This window comes from Balearica regulorum, chromosome 14, assembly GCF_011004875.1.
Source record: "Balearica regulorum gibbericeps isolate bBalReg1 chromosome 14, bBalReg1.pri, whole genome shotgun sequence".
NCBI classification, from domain to species: Eukaryota; Metazoa; Chordata; class Aves; order Gruiformes; family Gruidae; genus Balearica; species Balearica regulorum.
This window is the reverse complement of record NC_046197.1, coordinates 2,581,739-2,598,823: the sequence shown is the minus strand read 5'-3', so window position 1 is coordinate 2,598,823 and position 17,085 is coordinate 2,581,739. Positions and strand designations below refer to the sequence as shown.

General features: G+C 44.0%; 2 protein-coding genes across 3 annotated transcripts in view; one reads left to right on the top strand and one right to left on the bottom strand.

The window, feature by feature from the left end:
* CTNNA1 (catenin alpha 1) overlaps nucleotides 1-17,085 on the top strand; it is a 119,192-nt gene that overhangs the window by 56,890 nt on the left and 45,217 nt on the right. For both annotated transcript variants that reach the window (XM_075766725.1, XM_075766723.1), the window contains exons 8-9: nucleotides 13,959-14,039; nucleotides 14,859-15,011. In XM_075766725.1, coding sequence (XP_075622840.1) covers nucleotides 13,959-14,039; nucleotides 14,859-15,011 — 234 coding nt within the window. The remainder of the gene's footprint in view (nucleotides 1-13,958; nucleotides 14,040-14,858; nucleotides 15,012-17,085) is intronic.
* Nucleotides 3,006-5,880, bottom strand: LRRTM2 (leucine rich repeat transmembrane neuronal 2). The gene is made up of 2 exons (XM_010308822.2): nucleotides 5,447-5,880; nucleotides 3,006-5,094 (listed from the first exon to the last, which is right to left on the bottom strand). The coding sequence occupies exons 1-2, from the start codon at nucleotides 5,448-5,450 to the stop codon at nucleotides 3,548-3,550; spliced, it is 1,551 nt and encodes a 516-aa protein (XP_010307124.2). The 5' UTR covers nucleotides 5,451-5,880; the 3' UTR covers nucleotides 3,006-3,547.

Genomic DNA, 17,085 nt, shown 5'->3' with positions numbered 1-17,085 from the left:
CTGCTGAGTAACGCAATTATTACAATACCCTCCTTGCCTGGAAGAGTCACAAGCAATTGAGAATGGAAGACAGTAACTTTCTTTTTTAAAAAAAAAACAACACAAAACAGAAATTAACAGCCTCTGGTTGTGTCCTTGTGTAGAGCGATGGCTTTGCCTGCCGTTTGCTGTCCCTCCTAAGGGAATTCAAGTTGACTTCGCTGCTAGTGTTTGACATTCTGTGAGTTTTATGATACCTGTTACCCTAAATGTAATGTTTGCGGAATTGCTTTGCTTACGCCTGGAACCTGGCAACAAATGGTTTTGGAAATGGCAGACATAAACTACGGCATTTGGGAGATTGGCTGCGTATTAATGTGTAGTACAGAGAGTCAAAGTAAAATTGAACGATGCCGTGCTAAGCTGTGTCTGCTGGCCTCCTGCTTCGTTGTCTGCAAGGCAAGGCAGCGCTGCAGGACCAGTGGGAACTGGGGATACTGGTGATGGAGAGAAGTTGGCGCCTGGGTGCGTTTGCTGGAGAGACACTGGAACAGCGCTTTAATGCTTGGAAAATTGGTATGAGCGGCTGGGCTGGAGAAGATTAAATCCAGCACTGCTGGAACATCTGTCTTTACTCTTCTTGGGCATAATTCTAAGTTAATAAAAGTGGAGCAGGTTTCTGCACAGAGCTGGGGTGTTGGGAAAGCACCTCCTTGGGAGGAACCTCAGCGCTTTGGTCAAGCGGCCGGTTCGCGTCACTGTGTGGAAGACTGACGTGGTACTTCTCAGCTGTCTTGCAGCAAGGGTTTCTGCTGGGCCTGGAGGAGAAAGGTGGAATTCCTTCTTGCAAATGCAGCTGAGGACACCAGAGTTCAGTATTGACATCTGATGGTTGATGAAAGTGCAGCAAGATTATTTGGCTGCCAGTATAACTAATGAGTTCAGTTGGAACTTTGTCTCTGCTGGTACCCTACAGCTGTACATGAAAATCATTCCCAAAAGTGTCTGCTTTCCAGTTCCCCACGGTGCGGACCATCGTGGTAGTTAACACGAGGTAAGGGAGGTGTACGGGCAGGGACAGGATGCTGCTGAGGCAGCCCGGAGCAAAGCAAAAGCCTGGATGTAAGGGAAAAGCTGCAAGTACTTACTCGTGGTAAGGAATAAAGCAAGTCTTTCTACAAGCAGCTAAATACCCTTGGATACCAATACATTTTTGTATTTATCAGCTTAGGTCTGGCCTTCTGGCTCACCTGGGGTTTAATCATACAGAATATTTGCTCTCTGACCACCTGCCCTGCAGGATTTATTGTATTCAGTTAAAAGCAGTAATTGATTTCCTACAATAGGTGTAAATCGGCTCATCGCAGTATAAACGGTTACGAGGGTTCAAAGGGATCTCTATGGAAAACCATTAGGCTTCACCAAATCTCTTCCATTAAAGTACAGAGTCCCAAGAAGTAAACAAAATACTTGTTTTATAATAAGGGTACTGTATGTAAAAGCAAAATGATGCAAATTAATATCTTCAAAACCAGTAATTGAAAAATCTTTATGTAAAATCTTAACAGAAGTCACACTTATCTTGCTATAATTGCCTTGGACGAATTCATTTCACAATAAAACATCAAACTGTTGTATAATTGCACCCTAAATACCTCACTAAGTGATAATACAGATATATAAAAGCAGAGTGAAATAGCAAACAGATTTTTATGCAGTGATTTTTCTCTTTAAAAAGTTTGCGGAATAGTTTAGTACAACACAATTAGCATACTGTAATTACTGATTTGTGCAAGGTATGTCAACACTGTGAGGAATTTCTTCTCTTCATCGGTGTGTGCTGGTAATTGTTTAACACTGCAGCATTGGACACAACACGGTTTTTAGTTATACATACATGTGTATATATATATAAATTTTTTCCATCCCTCTGGTCCTTTTAGCTTTGGTTAGAATGTTTACGATATCTGAGCAGTTGATTTAAAAATAATGTAATCTTTTGCAGACCCCCCACACCCCCCCGCCCCCGTGGCACCCGGGTACCACCGTCGCTGCATAGATCTGCAAATATTTACATATAATTTCATAATATAGTATAAATAGCAATATGGTACTTCTGGCTAAAGAAATCAAATTACTCCTTAAGAATGAGGTGCGTGTATATGCATATATATATTTATATATGATTTTCTTTAAATGGCATACTAGTTTAGATTCTGTCCCATATCAAGTAAGAAATGAAACATTTTTCAGTGAACTATTCTATAAACTAATTATTTTCCTAACTTATCAGAAGGTATGGTTTTGTTTGTTGGGGTTTTTTTTTAATTATTTTTAGCTGGTAATTACCTTGAATTTTGCAAGAGGAGGACAAGTGAGAGCTTATATTACAGGGGCTAATTCTGTCTCCAGAGAAACCAGTGGAGTTAGTGCATGAAAATCGCTTCCAGGCGAGAGGAAGCCTCAGCTGGGGGGGGGCAGCGGGGGGACAAAGAGAGGCTTCTTCCTTCCGTCCTTCCTTCCTTCCCTCTTCTCCTTAACCTCGCCTTGATATTTACTTTTAATTAAGAAAAACTTGCATTAAGGGTGTTTACGCATGAAAAGGTGTTGAAATGCCGTTTGTTCATAGTCGTCAGTAATTAGCCTGAATTCATGAAAAGCAGCATCAAGTCAAACCAGACAACTGATAAGAATTGAGTGCACTTAATATTTCAAATCGATCCCGTCGGACAGACCTTTCCTAAATAAGCTACGCTGCCTACTTGGTAAGCGCCTGGAGAGTACTCCTACTAATTTGTGACCGTCCTGCTAATTTGTGACCATGTGAACTGCTCCTTTCTGTATCTCTTACGAGCTTTAGCAAGGTCCCTTTAAGCAAGCCAAACTATGAATGCAGATAGGAAAACCGTATTTCAAATAAACGTACCGGTCCCCAGTGCATTTAAATCCCCACATGGACTTTTGTTGCGCGCCCCCCCCCCCGCTTTTTTTTTTTGTTTCCCCTCCCCCATCCATTCCCCCCCCCCTTTTTTTTTTTTTTTACTGGAGTAAAATTATCAGAGGAGGAAAATCTTCCTCCACGGCTGCCTTTAAAGTGAACGGAGCCAGCTGGAGTGTTTGGGATCCTACAGCTGCAGTGGAACAAACGGAGCGTATGTCCCCCCCGCAGATCTCTGTGCAGATATCCAGTAGCCTTCCCCTCGGACTGTTTTCATTAGAAAAAGTAGAATATGGAGCCTTGGGTATAAATGTTTACACACAGTCATATAATTACATAACATGAAACATTTTACATAGTTTGAGGTGAGCATCTCTTTAGACTTTTAAACATTAGGAGTGCAAGTTTAATGTAATCATTGCTTCTTTAACACTGAAAATATTATGGATTTATTTTTTAAAAAACTTAAAAATAAAAAATACTGCACCACTCCATAAACAATGTTTCCATTAAGTAGCTTGGAAAATTAGGCTTTATGTCAACATTTGTAAAAATTAGAATCTGATGTAGGTCCCCTACAATTTTAAAATAGGTTACTTATCTGATTTAATTTTTGATGGCATGTAGGTATTATACTTCACATTCTTTATACGGCAGCTGCTGACACTTGCACTGTCCGTAGCCATTGATGATGATGAAGGGTCCTTCGTGGGTGGGTTCGTATTCGTTATAGGGTCCTTGGTCTGACATATTTGCCATATGCAGCCGTGTTTGGGATCGGAGCTGCCTGTGGTTTTGAATCATTGAGCACTGCCTAATTCTTCTTAATGTGGGAGGGCAGCACTTCCTGGAGATGAACACTATAAAAATGATAAAAAAGAAAGAAAACAATAAAGCCATTGTTCCTGTAATTACCCTCTGAGTGAAGATGGCATTGTTTGGCTCGGGGAAATGTTCTTCGGTGGTAACGACCATGCCTGCTGTAGTTGGAATCTCTTTGTCTCCCATATGGAAATGAGAAGAGCTTATTCTTTTCGTGTACTCGGTAGTCGGAACTGCGTACGTCGTAGCCACGGGCGTAACAACAGTTGATAAATTCCAGCAAAGCTGAAAACCATAGACTGCATCCAGAATATCCTCTCCCTGGGTGTGGTCGGGGCTGTGGCAGAGGATGGAGTGCTCCCACCGACCTTGGAAGCCACTCAGCCATGTGGCCAAGGCGCAGATCTTTGGGCTGCATTCCCACAGATTGCCGGAGAGGCCCACGGTGGTGAGGGATGTCAGCGAACTTAGGATCTTGGAATCCAGAACGGTGAGCTTGTTGTTATCCATTAGGAGGGTTTTAAGGTTAGGCATAGTTTCAAAGACGGTGAGGTCGATGGCTTTGATTTCGTTTCCAGTCAAATCGAGCTTTTCTAAGGTGCCCCAGGTCCACTCCATCCCACATGTCAAGTTGCTAATTTTGTTCCACTGCAAGAAGAGTGTGTGCAGGCTGCTCAGCCGGAGGAAGTGAGCAAAATTAATCTTTGTCAGCTGGTTGTGCTCTAGGTGAAGCTCCCTCAGCTTGATTAATCCCGCAAATCCGTTGCGAGCCAAACTTCGCAAGCGGTTTGTGCTCAAATCCAGGAACTCCAGGCTACGACAGTCCCAGAACAGGCGGACCGGGATGGTCCGCAGGGAGTTGGAACGCAAGTGCAAGGTCTGTAGCTTGCGAAGGCCGTAGAAGAGCTCGGGGTGCAGAGAGGATAACTGATTAAAAGAGAGGTCCAAATTCTGCAGGTTAAGCAGCTGGCTAAAAGTTGTGTTTGGCAAATGAAAGATTTTGTTGGAACTTAAGACTAATTCCTTAAGTTTATACAGTCCTTGAAAAGAATCTTCTCTGACTGTTGCAATTTGATTATGATCTAAGTGAAGCCAAGTAAGTTGACTGAAGCTTGCAAATTGATCCCTTTCAAGTTCAGAAATATAATTGTGCCTCAGTGACAAACCTAGCGAGCCCTTTTCAGTGGTGTTTGGCACTGAGTGAAACCCCTGAGAGTCACAGTAAAAGAGCAGCTTCTCACAGCGACATTTTGGTGGACAAGCCATGCCCAAGGCAGGCAGCATTTTTAAAACCATACTCATTGCATATAGTGCTGCCAGCATACGAGCCCCTAATGGCCACTTGAAATGTAAGCCTGCAGAATATAATTTAGGAAAACAACAAGATAGGATAGCCTTATCAGTACACTTTGAACATCACGATGGAAGATTTCACTGCAGATAACATTGCCATGCATTTCCGACAAGCTAATTCTAAATGCAAGAAACAACTTACTACGAAACACACAATACTTGGATATTACACTTAGGATGAGTCTTTATCTCTATTACGGAGAATTACAGGGTCACAATCAGAAAACATTTCTGGTTTGGCTTTTTTTTTTTCATAAGGTTCAGTGCAGAAAAATTTGCTTTAGCACCTAACTGCTCCTTTAAAGCACAGCCGGTCATTCATTATACAAGGTATATAGAAATGCAGGAACTTACCCATTCTTTTGAGTACATTGGAGGTTGCATTCAGTCGTAGTTTTAGACTCAACGCGGTGAGTCTGTAAAAGGCTCTAACGTAAGATAGCCTTTGAATAATTTACTGGGTTTAGTGTCCTTTGATATTAGTGCAAAATTGAATCCACGATGCTCTCTTGGAATATTCCTTTTGAAATCACTGGCTTGATCTCCTCTGACAGGTCTGCAATTTTTAAATCAATGCTTAATACAAGTTTTCGTCCTCTGTGGCTGCTCAGCTGTTTAATTGAAGCTCACGTTTTCTTTTTCCGCAGCTGTGGCTTCCTTTAGTCCTAACTTGTTGATGGCAGATGGGTGGCTTATTGCTGAGAGAAGCTCCTGTAGTAGCATGAGTGCATTTACTGAAAAGCTTTTCAGGGAAGCGGTACAAGAATGGATTTGCTTATGCGCTGCGACCACACAGGGCTGTATATAGGCTGACGTCACCTGGTGACGTTCCTTTTGTTTGGGTTTTCCAGAAGCTTTGCTGTTTTAAAGCATTGTGGTGCATACTGTGATCATGTTAAAGACCACTGATAGAGAGGGGAGGGAAAAAAAAAAATCAACGGTAGGAGTCCTTCGTCCCCATGATAGAAGGAATAGGAAAGACTTGCACCACTCCGCTTCCCCCCCCCTACATCTGTGCTGGCTGTATTCAGCTGGAGTTAAAACCAGCGCAGAGCTGCGGTTGGAAGTGCCTTAGTGCTAGCTGCTGCCTGGTTTCTGTTAAATATCGCTGCATAAAAGGAACTTTTAGATGCAAAGTACACGCAGTTTGAACAGAGGATGCTGGTTAGCACCAGCTTTTCGCAGAGGTGAGAGGGTTTTGGCAGCTTAAAGCTACACGTAACAACTGTGTGCGACTGTGGTCCCTGTGAAAGTGGTAACGGGAGAGAACAGTCGTTTAGATGAAGTGGTGTGTCAGAAAGTACAGCACGCAGTGCGGGAGCAAAGGACAGGAGCTAACGTTTCAAGCCATGAGAAATTTCTGGAAAAAGCAAAGCTTGCGTTAGGGCACAGGGAAAATTTAATTGGAATCCAGCTTGACAGCATGCAGTTATGAAACTAGAAAATCTATTTTTTCCCCCCCAAACGGTGGCTTTTGTGCTTGCTTTTTCCTGGGAACTGGAGTGCAGGAGAAGAAGTCGTGACGTTGGCATTCACCGTCGGGGCTCAAGGCAGTTTGAGGGGTCCCTTGCAGTCACCGATTGTGTTCTGGTGTCATAAGCCCCCTGTGAAAGGGGGGACATTACTCCCATTAGCATCTCACTATGGGGTAGGTCCCTTTATCTCGTGTGTTTTAGAGTTTCAGAAACCTGCATTTGCAGAAACGGTGACCCTGCAAAGCCGTCTGTGCTGTCACAGCCGAGCCGGTCTCTGGCCAGAGCGTGCCCGCACAGCGTGGAGGCGGCAAATGTGCTGTCATGGCTGCTTGTTGTAGAAGTTCATTGCCCTTTTAACTGGAGCAAACTCTCCTCCAGGACAGCTGGTGCTGAAAGGTAAATGTAAATCAAGTCTGTTCATTTTTTATGGTTTTAGGATTTTTGTGTGCATGTGCAGGAAAGCCTTCGGAGCAGCTGCTCTGGCCTTGACTCGATGTGGATGAGGCAGAGGAGTGTTAGCTTCCCACTCCAAGGAACTTGAATAAGCTTTTTTATTTTCACCTTGAGAGATAAAGCAATAATATAGTAGAAGGCACTTGAAAATGTTTGCTCTGTAGCAGCGAAGTATCACAACCTCAAGATATGGGATGAGCTGCGAATAACAAACTTCCCGTGCTGATGGAGGAAGATGAACAATTGTGTCAAAAGAAGATTCTAAAAGAAAGTATCTTTGTTGTGAAGCTTTGGTTCCTTACAGGTATTAAGACTTGCTGTTTTCTGCCTGCTTCTCCCTTCTCTGTCCTGTGTCACGACTGTAACGCTGACTGCGCTGGTACTTTTCTGTGGCAGGCTGTCCTATCCAGAGCAGACTGAAGGGACGTGCTAAGTAAAGGGATGGAGAAGGTGAACTCTTTAAAAACAAACAAAAAGAAACCCTCAAACCCATCCAAAACCCAAAGCAAAACAAAAAAACCCACCCCCAACCCATCAGGAAAGTAACTAACGATAACGCAAATCAGGAAATGCTAGATACATTTCTTAAATTGGTCTGCCTCAGTAAATATCTTCACATTTGCTCTAGAGTGAAATAAATACATGCAAATAAATGCCATAAACCTATTTAAAGAGTTTCTTTACATTTAATGTTCACTGTAGGAGAAGGAGAGAAGCTGAAATCCAGCCCTAGCTGTCAGTTGCCAGCTGTCTGGTGGAGCTGAAGTACCTGTGCTCGTGCTTCCCATCACAGCTCCTCTGGTGCAAAATCCTGATTTGAAGGGTTGATTTGAATTTAAATAACATTCAAATTCGATAACACAACATTTACAAACAACTTTCCAAAGGCTGTAATTAATAAAATGACAAGAGCTGTAAGGTCAAATGTTACTCCTCTCCTGTGCTACCTCTTTCCGCTATTACCAGGCGGCTGAATTTAGGTGTCTTTTGGAAACGTTTTGCTTTTTTGCATCAGTATCTGTTGGTAGGTTCCTCCCACATTAAGATTGTGTAATTTGGCACAGAGTTAAGAGTTAATGTTCAAACACGGTAAGTTGCTTCCTTTCTAAAACTCTCCGTTCTTTGGCCCCTAACCAAACAAGGGCTATTTAGCACCTTGCCAGCAAGTTTCCTGTTTGGGAAACTGTTAACGCGAACTTTATGGGCGCTTTTCTTAGGAAACATGTTTTTGTGTGCACTTGTCATGAAATAACAAATAATACAGAAAGCGTGCATCTGATTCTCTTTATATTCACATTGTTCCTTGGGAGCTGCCTCGGGTGTCGAGGTGTAATAGGCTGGGAATAAACTCCAGCTGCCTGCAAAACTCACGCGATTGCGTTTCTGCTGAGACTGAAAGCTCGCTTGCATGCTGAGGAAAACCACGTACGAGTGCCATCTGGGAACTTCTGCCAGAAAGGGCACTTCCAAGTAATGGCCTAAATCATCACGTGCAACATGGAGAGGGAAAATGGCATATCTGCCTCCGGAGTAAGCTTGCTAGGACCAAATGACCCTCTCAGGGGCTTCTCCCTTACCCCGCTCCTCCAGCACCAAACGAACTGGTTTTCCCGCTAAACGCGCGCGCTGGAAAAGTAGAATTGCACCCTGAGGCTAGCGTTGTCATTTAGTTAGGCTGACATCTTGTGGAAGCCTTCCTAGTGGATTAAGAACAACAAACAAGCTGATTTTACTTGATGTAGATGTGGGCTGCGTGACTTTCTGGTGCTGTGGGCTTGGAGGACGGCAAGCCCCAGAGCTGCAGGTGAGGCTGGGGCACCCGGGTTTTGAATCCACGCGCATGACGCCATGAGAACAGACCGCTCACCTCTCTGCCTAAAGAGACAATTGCGTTAATTTTTGCCGGATGTTAGCACGTTGGGGGGTCACAGGACTATTTGCTGCTTTTTTGCTGAGAGATAGCCTTCATGCTGTGTGAGTAAGGCTGTGAGGTGAAGGAGACGAGCACAGACGCGTGGCTGTAGCGTCACCGTGCACGTACCGTCACTCGGACGTGCTACTGTGGTGCTGGGTTAGCGGTGAGCCCCAGGAAGTGGACAGAGGAAAAAAAGGCACGTCCAAGGCGATGCGTTGTCAACAGACGTGCCCAGCTCCTCAGCCTAGCCCCAGAGCTCCTTTGGGCAAGGGTGATGGGAGGGGTGGGACAGGGCACCATGCGTTGGGTGTCACTGTCTCCCTGGGAGCAAAGGACACACGTCTGCTGTGGCGAGGCGTGGTGACTGTCCCCTCCCTGTCTGGCGGCTCTCTGCACCAGGCACTGGTTGCACATTTTGATGGCTCTTTGCCCCTGCGCAACCGCGGGAGCCGGCCTTCCCCTCTGCGTGGGCGCTGAGGGGAGCGTGGGGCCGCCATGGCTGCAGCCTGGCACTGGGGAGGGACGTTGGGGTGGTAGCGGCGTGGCACGGCAGGCTGCGTGGGCGGGGGAGCCCAGGCGTCTTTGTTCTGATTCAGGTTCTTGCTGACTCCTAGTCGATGCTGTGCAGCCCCCATGCTTTCATGAGCTCACCGTGGGAGACTTCTTCCTGCAAGAAAACCGTGTATAGTCCTGCTTCCTCAACAGCAGACCTCGGATATGAGAACACTGCTGAAATTCATGTGTGTCATACTTTGCTGCTTGCCCTTCCTGGTCTTGAATCAGCACTATTATATCTGGAACTTGTTTGCAGCCCTAATATGGTAATGGAGGGATATGGATGGTTATCCTTCGTAGGCATGCGATTAGGCTAGGTGTCAAGGCAAAAATGAAGCATGTGACAAACTGAATCTGAGCACTAAATCTCCTGCCTCCCCATGAAGCGCGGCTCAGCGGTGGCACGCTGACGCACAACTTCCTCTGTCACTGCCTGCCCGGAGGAAGGTATGCCAAACACTCCTTTTTCACTTATTAAATCACCATCATTAGCCACGATGCTGCCTGTTGTACAAACAGCTCAGAAGACAATTCACAGATTACCTGAAACAGAAACCTCTCTGCAAACCATCTGTTTGGGGTTTTTTTTAGGTAATTGTGTGCTGGGCAGCAGGCAGGGCAGCAGTAGCTCTTGGTCACACAGTGCTGGCACAGCTGGCTCACATCTGGGTGCTGATCTGGGGAGGAGGGATGCTGGGCTCTGCTGGAGTGGGTGCGCTGCGCAGGAGGCACGTTTCCCTCAGCAGCTCTGTGGTCTTAGCTTAACCTAAACTGATGATGAACCATTGAGATTACGAATGAAAGGTTTTGATATTTAGCTATAAAAAGATGGTTTTCTGAGTACCTCATTGTAATACCACCCTGGTGGCTTTAAGACAGCATTCGTGCACCCCACCACCGTGCTCTGTTACCCTTATAAATCAGTTGGGGTTAGATTTTAACATCAGTAGCTGTAGTAAAAACTTGATTCACTTTGGGTTTTTTTGTTTAATTCAGATGGCAGGCCCACAAAGGGAATGTTTTGTGACAGAGACGGTGATTCCACTTGCCCCCCGGTATACAAATCCCCTTTCTTTGCTTTAAGTGATTAAAACCAAACCCTGGTGGGGATGGCTGTGTGAGCTGGAACAGCAAGGATGCGACAGTGACTGCTTGTATTGCTTTCCAAGCAGGGTAGCAATGATGATGGAAGAGCAGAGATTACGGAGAGTGGGGGAAACGAGCAATTTTTAACACCAATTCTAGCCTCTTTGATAAAGATCTGATTTAATTTAAAGCAAATTTGCACTGTGGCTAAACTTATTATCCGTGATACTGGACAGAGCTGTGGTATCATACTGCAAAATGACTGACATGGTCAACATGACCCTATTAAATCTACTGAATCTATTAGCTGCTTCCTGACTGCAGAGCTTGTGATTCCCTCAGCAGAGTTTTATGTTGAGTATTTAAAAATCTATTAGGAGTCTGAATATTCAGGTTTCGCTATTGTGAGACCTTCTAATCCCATGCATAAGAGAAGCTGATAGCTGGGATGTGTTGTGCTGCCAGGTCATTATTTGGCTCCTCAGGAAAGTTTGGACTAGAAACAAGGACCAATTTCCTCCCCCCCCCTTTTTTTTTTATAGTAAGGGTAGCTGGCTACTGGAACAAATTAACTAGAGGTGGTAAACTGTCACTTGGAGCCTTTAAAACACCATTTATTACTTGAGAGAGAGAGACTAGCTCGAACAGGACTTGTTGAGCTGTAGGGTGGAACCAGAGGGTAAAATTCACGGGGCTTAGATGTGTGGGGGCCTGGACAAAGTGACTGTTGTGCTCAGGGATGATCTTCGGTGGTTTTACATGCCCCAGAGGGTTCGTGCAGCTGCCGGTCGTACAGCTCCTCATGTGCTCCAGCAGACGCTGTCCCACTACCTGCCCCCACTTGGACCTAATGGGGTGCAATTGGTCCCACGGTTAGTGGTTTAAATTTAATTTTATGCAAAAAAGGTCAAGAAACTTAGGATGGGCAAAACTTGTCATCCTTTTCTCTGGGCCAGGACCTCTGGGGTAGAGTTGGCTGTGATGATTTAAGATGTTAATGACAACAGGGTTTCTGTAGCCACATCCATCGTGTTTGTCCTGTTCTGCCCTGCTGCGCCAGCCCTAACGAAGAAGCCAGGTTAGTAGCTATATGTGATAAACTGATAAATTACCGCAGCTAAATTAGCAGGGTGTTTTATGTTGCAACCTTCAGAAGGAAATTCTGTTAATACTTTTGACGAGCTTCTGTGCTAAAAATTCTGAATGCCAACAAGGTGGAAATAAACTGGAGCTGCCTTGCTAAAATCTAATGGGTTTAGATTATACAGCTCTTTGTGCGAGTACGTGGTGCGGCTTAACAGGAGCGGATCAGCAGTATGAAATTGGTGCTGCTTAGGCTCTAATGCATGCATTGCCTGCTTTTCAGGGCATTTTACATAGGACTGGCTGTGGTCTGATCTCATGAACCGAATGTCCATTAGTGGAAACCATCTCTTGGCTTCCCTGTCATCTGAAAGGCATCTGGTCTGCGTGCGCCGAGGCTGTTCTGGGCTGTGAAGCCAGGGATGGCAAAATGGAAGCGATGGGTGGACTCGTTTCAAAAGTGTGCTCCTGCTTTGCGTTAAAATGGTAATGTAGGGGCACCCAGGGAGAAGTAAAATGGCACTTCTCGGAATAGCTGAATGTTTGGCTTTCTACAAAATAGATGAATATATATCTTAGATCTAAAGATATTCCTGGAAAAAACAGCCCATGTGTACAGGGGGGTGCCGTGGGTTCGGTAAAACGGTCACGTTGCGATAGGTAAAATGGTGTGAAAGCAGCAGAAAGCATGAGCAGCTGCAATGGCAGGTTTATGTCTCAAAGCAGACTTTTAGTTTGCGCAGTGCCTGTTTTTGGGTGAATCGCCCACTGCCGCCCTTGGGGTGCAGGCAGCACCCACCGCTGCCAGTGTGCCTGGAGCTGTGCCTTGGGACAGAGCGATCGTGTTCGATGCAAGCCGAGCGGGGACTTTAGCCTAACTGTGTTTTGGTTTTCGTGTCTGCCAAGCATGGGAACAGTAAACTATTCAATAAATACATAGCATTAATCTTCACTTTATTTAGAGATTTCAGCTTTGATACTTGAATGTGGAGTGAAGAATGGGCCAATGCTGGGTCTGCCGAAGGCTGTGGCATAGTCAGACAAGCTCCTGGTTTTCATTTCAGTCACTTTTCAGTTACCTTTTCTGATGAGAATCAAATTACTTGATCAGGGAGGTGACAAATCTTCAATAATTCATTAAACTATAATGACTTTACAACATCCTAATTTTTCCCCCTCGATTTTGTTTAATTTTTATTTCTGCTGTAGAGTGGACTCCGTGTTTTAGATTCAAGGCTGCCCATCCAGGTATTTCAAACCAGCCTGTCATCTGGAGAATTGATCACTGGCATACCCTCGCTTTAGTGATGCTAAATGGTTTTTCTCCTCAACAGGATAATTATATTGATCGTGGCTTAGAACTTCAGAAATTGGATTGCAGTTGCATAAAGTGTGTTTTAAAACTCTAATAAAAACTATATTATACAGAGAAAACTCTCAGCAAAACCAGAATGCCACTGTTGTTTTATCTAACACTCCAAACTTGTATCAAATTGGGGTATTTTTCACCCAGCGTCTGCTTAAAAAGCCAGAAGGTGCCACCGCTCCATGGCCCCCTGCCCTCTCCTTAACAACGGGGCTACTGCAAATCTCGCTGTGTCGAACCTTGGTGAAATCCAGCTCTCGGCGGGTGGGCCTGGATACTCACTTGCAATGTTGTATTTCATCCCCGACAAAAGTTTTAGAAGGATTTTACCTTTTAAGATAATTGATTTTTGGCTTTCGACTGACTGCTCAAGGGCAGTCTTCTGTGATAGCTGGCTACAAGGGTGTGCAGAGGAGCACCGTTGTATCGGATGCGCGGCCCTGTGGACCGCTCGCACGATGCTCGTACCTGCGGGTCGAACGGCGTGCGAGATGTTGTGTGCGATCCCCTGGCCTCGGGCGATCTCAACAGCCGAGGCTGTGGAAGCTTGAGGCTTGAAGCGGGGCTGGTCTGGGCTCGATGCAGTGCCAGCTGTGGGGTGGTTGAGCTAGAGAAAAAGGGAAATCAAAAACTCTGAGATTGAATATGGTCTCTGGCTGATGAGGAGCAAAAAGACGTCTAGATTTATGAAACCATCCTTTTCTGAAAGAAAGCTGAAAAATGTTAATGGTAAAATCTTAAGATGTCAGATGTTCCTGTACCATACCAGCCAGGAGGAGAGCGCTTTATTGGGGAGGTGGAGACTTTACTGCTAGTGTGCATAATCACCTACCAAAAAAAATAAAGAAGCTGACAGTGTACTTGAAATGAGTAATACTGGTTCTACTTTGAGACCCTGAATACCCGTTTACCTCTTTGTCTCTTGTTTTTCAGGCTGGACGCAAAGAAAGAAGTGATGCACTAAACTCTGCGATTGATAAAATGACCAAAAAGACCAGAGACTTGCGTAGACAGGTAATTAATATACAGAGTTGATACTTGTTCAGACAAACGAGTGCATTCCTGCATGTTTGCCCTCTTGGAAATGTGTTATCTGTTGATTTGTTTCCAGTGGGCTTGCCTGCTTGTATTTAGTGAATTAAAAGCCAGAAGCTTCCAGTGCCCAGTTCACAGGGAAGCGTGGTGTGGAAATGTAATCCTCTGTTAACTGTGTAACAAAGGTGTTGGATTCTTAATCATCCTTGTGGCAAGAAAGATTTAACACACACTAAAAGCAAGCAAACAAACAAAACCCCAAAAACCAACTCAAATTTTATGGATTTTGAACATAATCAGGTATGTTTTATAATTCTGCTGGTATTCATCTCAGAGAGCTTACTTTCTTTGAGGAATGCATTTATGTAACATCAGTCTTTTGTCTGTTTGGCTTTTAAAGCAATATATTCCCCTTTTTAAGTAAATGTGAATATGGATCAAGTTTGAAAAATATTTTTATTCTAGTAGAAAAATAAAAAAGTTAAATCAGCATGTTGTTTAATCAGCTGAGGGAAAGCAGCAAATTTACTCAGACAAAACCAATATGAGCTGCTAAATCAATATTTGTGGCCAAACTGGTGACTTGCACTTATATAACTAATCCATTTTTTTAAGGAGATTTAATTTAAATTGAAGCAAAAAGTGTATAGACAAGACTTAGTGCCGGGAAAGCCTTGGTCGCACAAAGGAAAAAGGATCAACGGCAAAAGTACTTAAGCTTTACGTATTCATACAGTAAAAGGAAAACAGCAGTGGAACGCTACTGAAAAATAACTCATTCTTTTATTTTTATTTTAGCTCCGCAAAGCTGTTATGGACCATGTATCAGACTCTTTTCTGGAAACAAATGTTCCACTTTTAGTATTGATTGAAGCTGCCAAGAATGGGAATGAAAAAGAAGTTAAAGAATATGCCCAGGTTTTCCGTGAACATGCCAACAAATTGATTGAGGTAAGATGGTACAAATTAAAATTAAATTATCACTAGTGAAATTAAGGCAAGACTAGGCAAAACACATTTTTCAATCCTGTTGAACAAATGGCAAATTCTGTAATAAATTTGCTTTTTAATTTTATTTTAATGAATTTAAACACAATTTAATACTTAAATAATTAAAAATGTAAGCTTATCAAATGGGAGCAGCTGCTCTTACATAGCCCGTGCAGTTTTAGATACTATACAATGTGAGTATATTATGCTGTTACCTTTACTTGCTTTGTTAATTGGAGATGGCGATACAGAGTAAGGGAGACTGTGGCATGACTGTCGGGCTGTACGTTTTGACCCATTGCTTGAAGTCTGTAGGGTTTTTTTCAGTAAAATACCAGTGAATATAAACAGACCTTTTATGTGAAGACTTTTAGAATGAAAACCTGCTTGCGTGCATGTAAAGAGCAAACAACAGACAAATAAAAAACAGTAACAACAAACCTGATCCCTGCCACCTTCTTCTAATAAAACCCTAAAGGCGCTCAGACTGGTGTTACTCAAGACTAAAGCTCGTCTGTGGGAAGATCAGCTTAAACGGGACTGACCCGTCTTAACGAAAATGCATTAAATGTCATTAGTTTTCCAACAGGTAGTGCATTTGCAAAGAGCAGCATCAGTTCATCCCCTGGGAACCTTGTCCTCTTGCCGTTGTTTTCGCATGAGAGTTTTGTGCCTGTCGATGCTAAATGGCAAGGAGCAAACATCTCTAGGTATTGTTCAAGAAACGTGCCACCAGGAATAAACTTCAAAAACTCCTCCTGCGCGCTTGGGCGTGCGCTGAGGCATCAGCTGGCGCGTGTGCTGGACTCAGCAGCTGCCCGGGAACAGTCAGGTCCTGGCTCGTGTGTTTCTGCTCTCTCAGTATCGCAGTGTTTGATAATTGAGTCCATGTGGCTCCTCGGCTCCTCGGGAATACTTTCACGCAACTTGACAGATTTAAATTACTCAAGAATAAGACTTATCGACCATCAGTAGAACTAGTTTCTGACTCTTGCTCAATATATTTTTCTCACTTTTTTTAAAGCCTCACAGGCTTTAAAAGCCTTTAAAGCCTTACAGGCTGTGGTGAGCAACTGCCCCATAGTCTGGGGTGCGTCAAGCTAGTCCAGTTCTTCAGAGTTGCTGTCTCAGCAATGAAAATCTTTAATTTTTCAAAGGTATCCATTCTTCACTTTTGGCCTGCCACATTTCAGTGTAAATGCCATCGTCATATAACTTCCAAGTTATTTTATTCTGAATTTTAAGTAACTAACATTGTTTGACAGAACAGAAGGCGGAAGGTGGTGCTGCTGTGCCCTGCCCTGGCAGCAGGATACGGCTGTTCCTCATGCAGTAGTGGGAATACTTTGAAGCAGGTCTTGTCTGAAACCTCCCTTCTTCATGTTGGAAGCCTAATTTATCTAGAAAATTATTTTTAGAACTTGTTTACAGAAGTTGACTGGCATAACACTACCAGCGCCTATTCTGCCATAGCTCTGCCACCTCTTCAGTGGGCATGTGGTGTCCACGCACCAAGTTTATCGGCATAATTACAAAGGAGTAATTGTGCTGCTCTGGCCACGAGCTTCCCTCCCGCTGTGGCTGGGTGAGCCCTTACTCCCCGCTCCTTCAGAATCCACGGGCTGTCTGAAAAGCAATGGGTGGCTGTCCTCACTGGCATGTGAGAGTGGTTTTTACTGACCTTACCTTGTGTGAAAATGCCAAGCTGCAAATGAGTTTTACAGAACCTCTATTCAGCCAAACAGTCTGTCTTTCAAGAAAGACTATTCCCCTGAAAGTATGCATTAAACAATATTTCTGACTGGCATCAAAAGGTTCTGCTGAAATGATACGCTGCTGCAACAACTTTTTTGAAGGCTTGTTTATTGCTTTTGCTGTCTAAAATGTAACTATAGCTATGGAGTAGCATGATCTAGATGGCTTATAAACCTCTTCTGTGAATGTAGATGGATTAATCTATATGCTTAGCTTCGACAGAAGGGGAATAACTCCTGCAGAGCCCTTGTCTCAAGGGGATAGAGAGCCACTGCGGAGT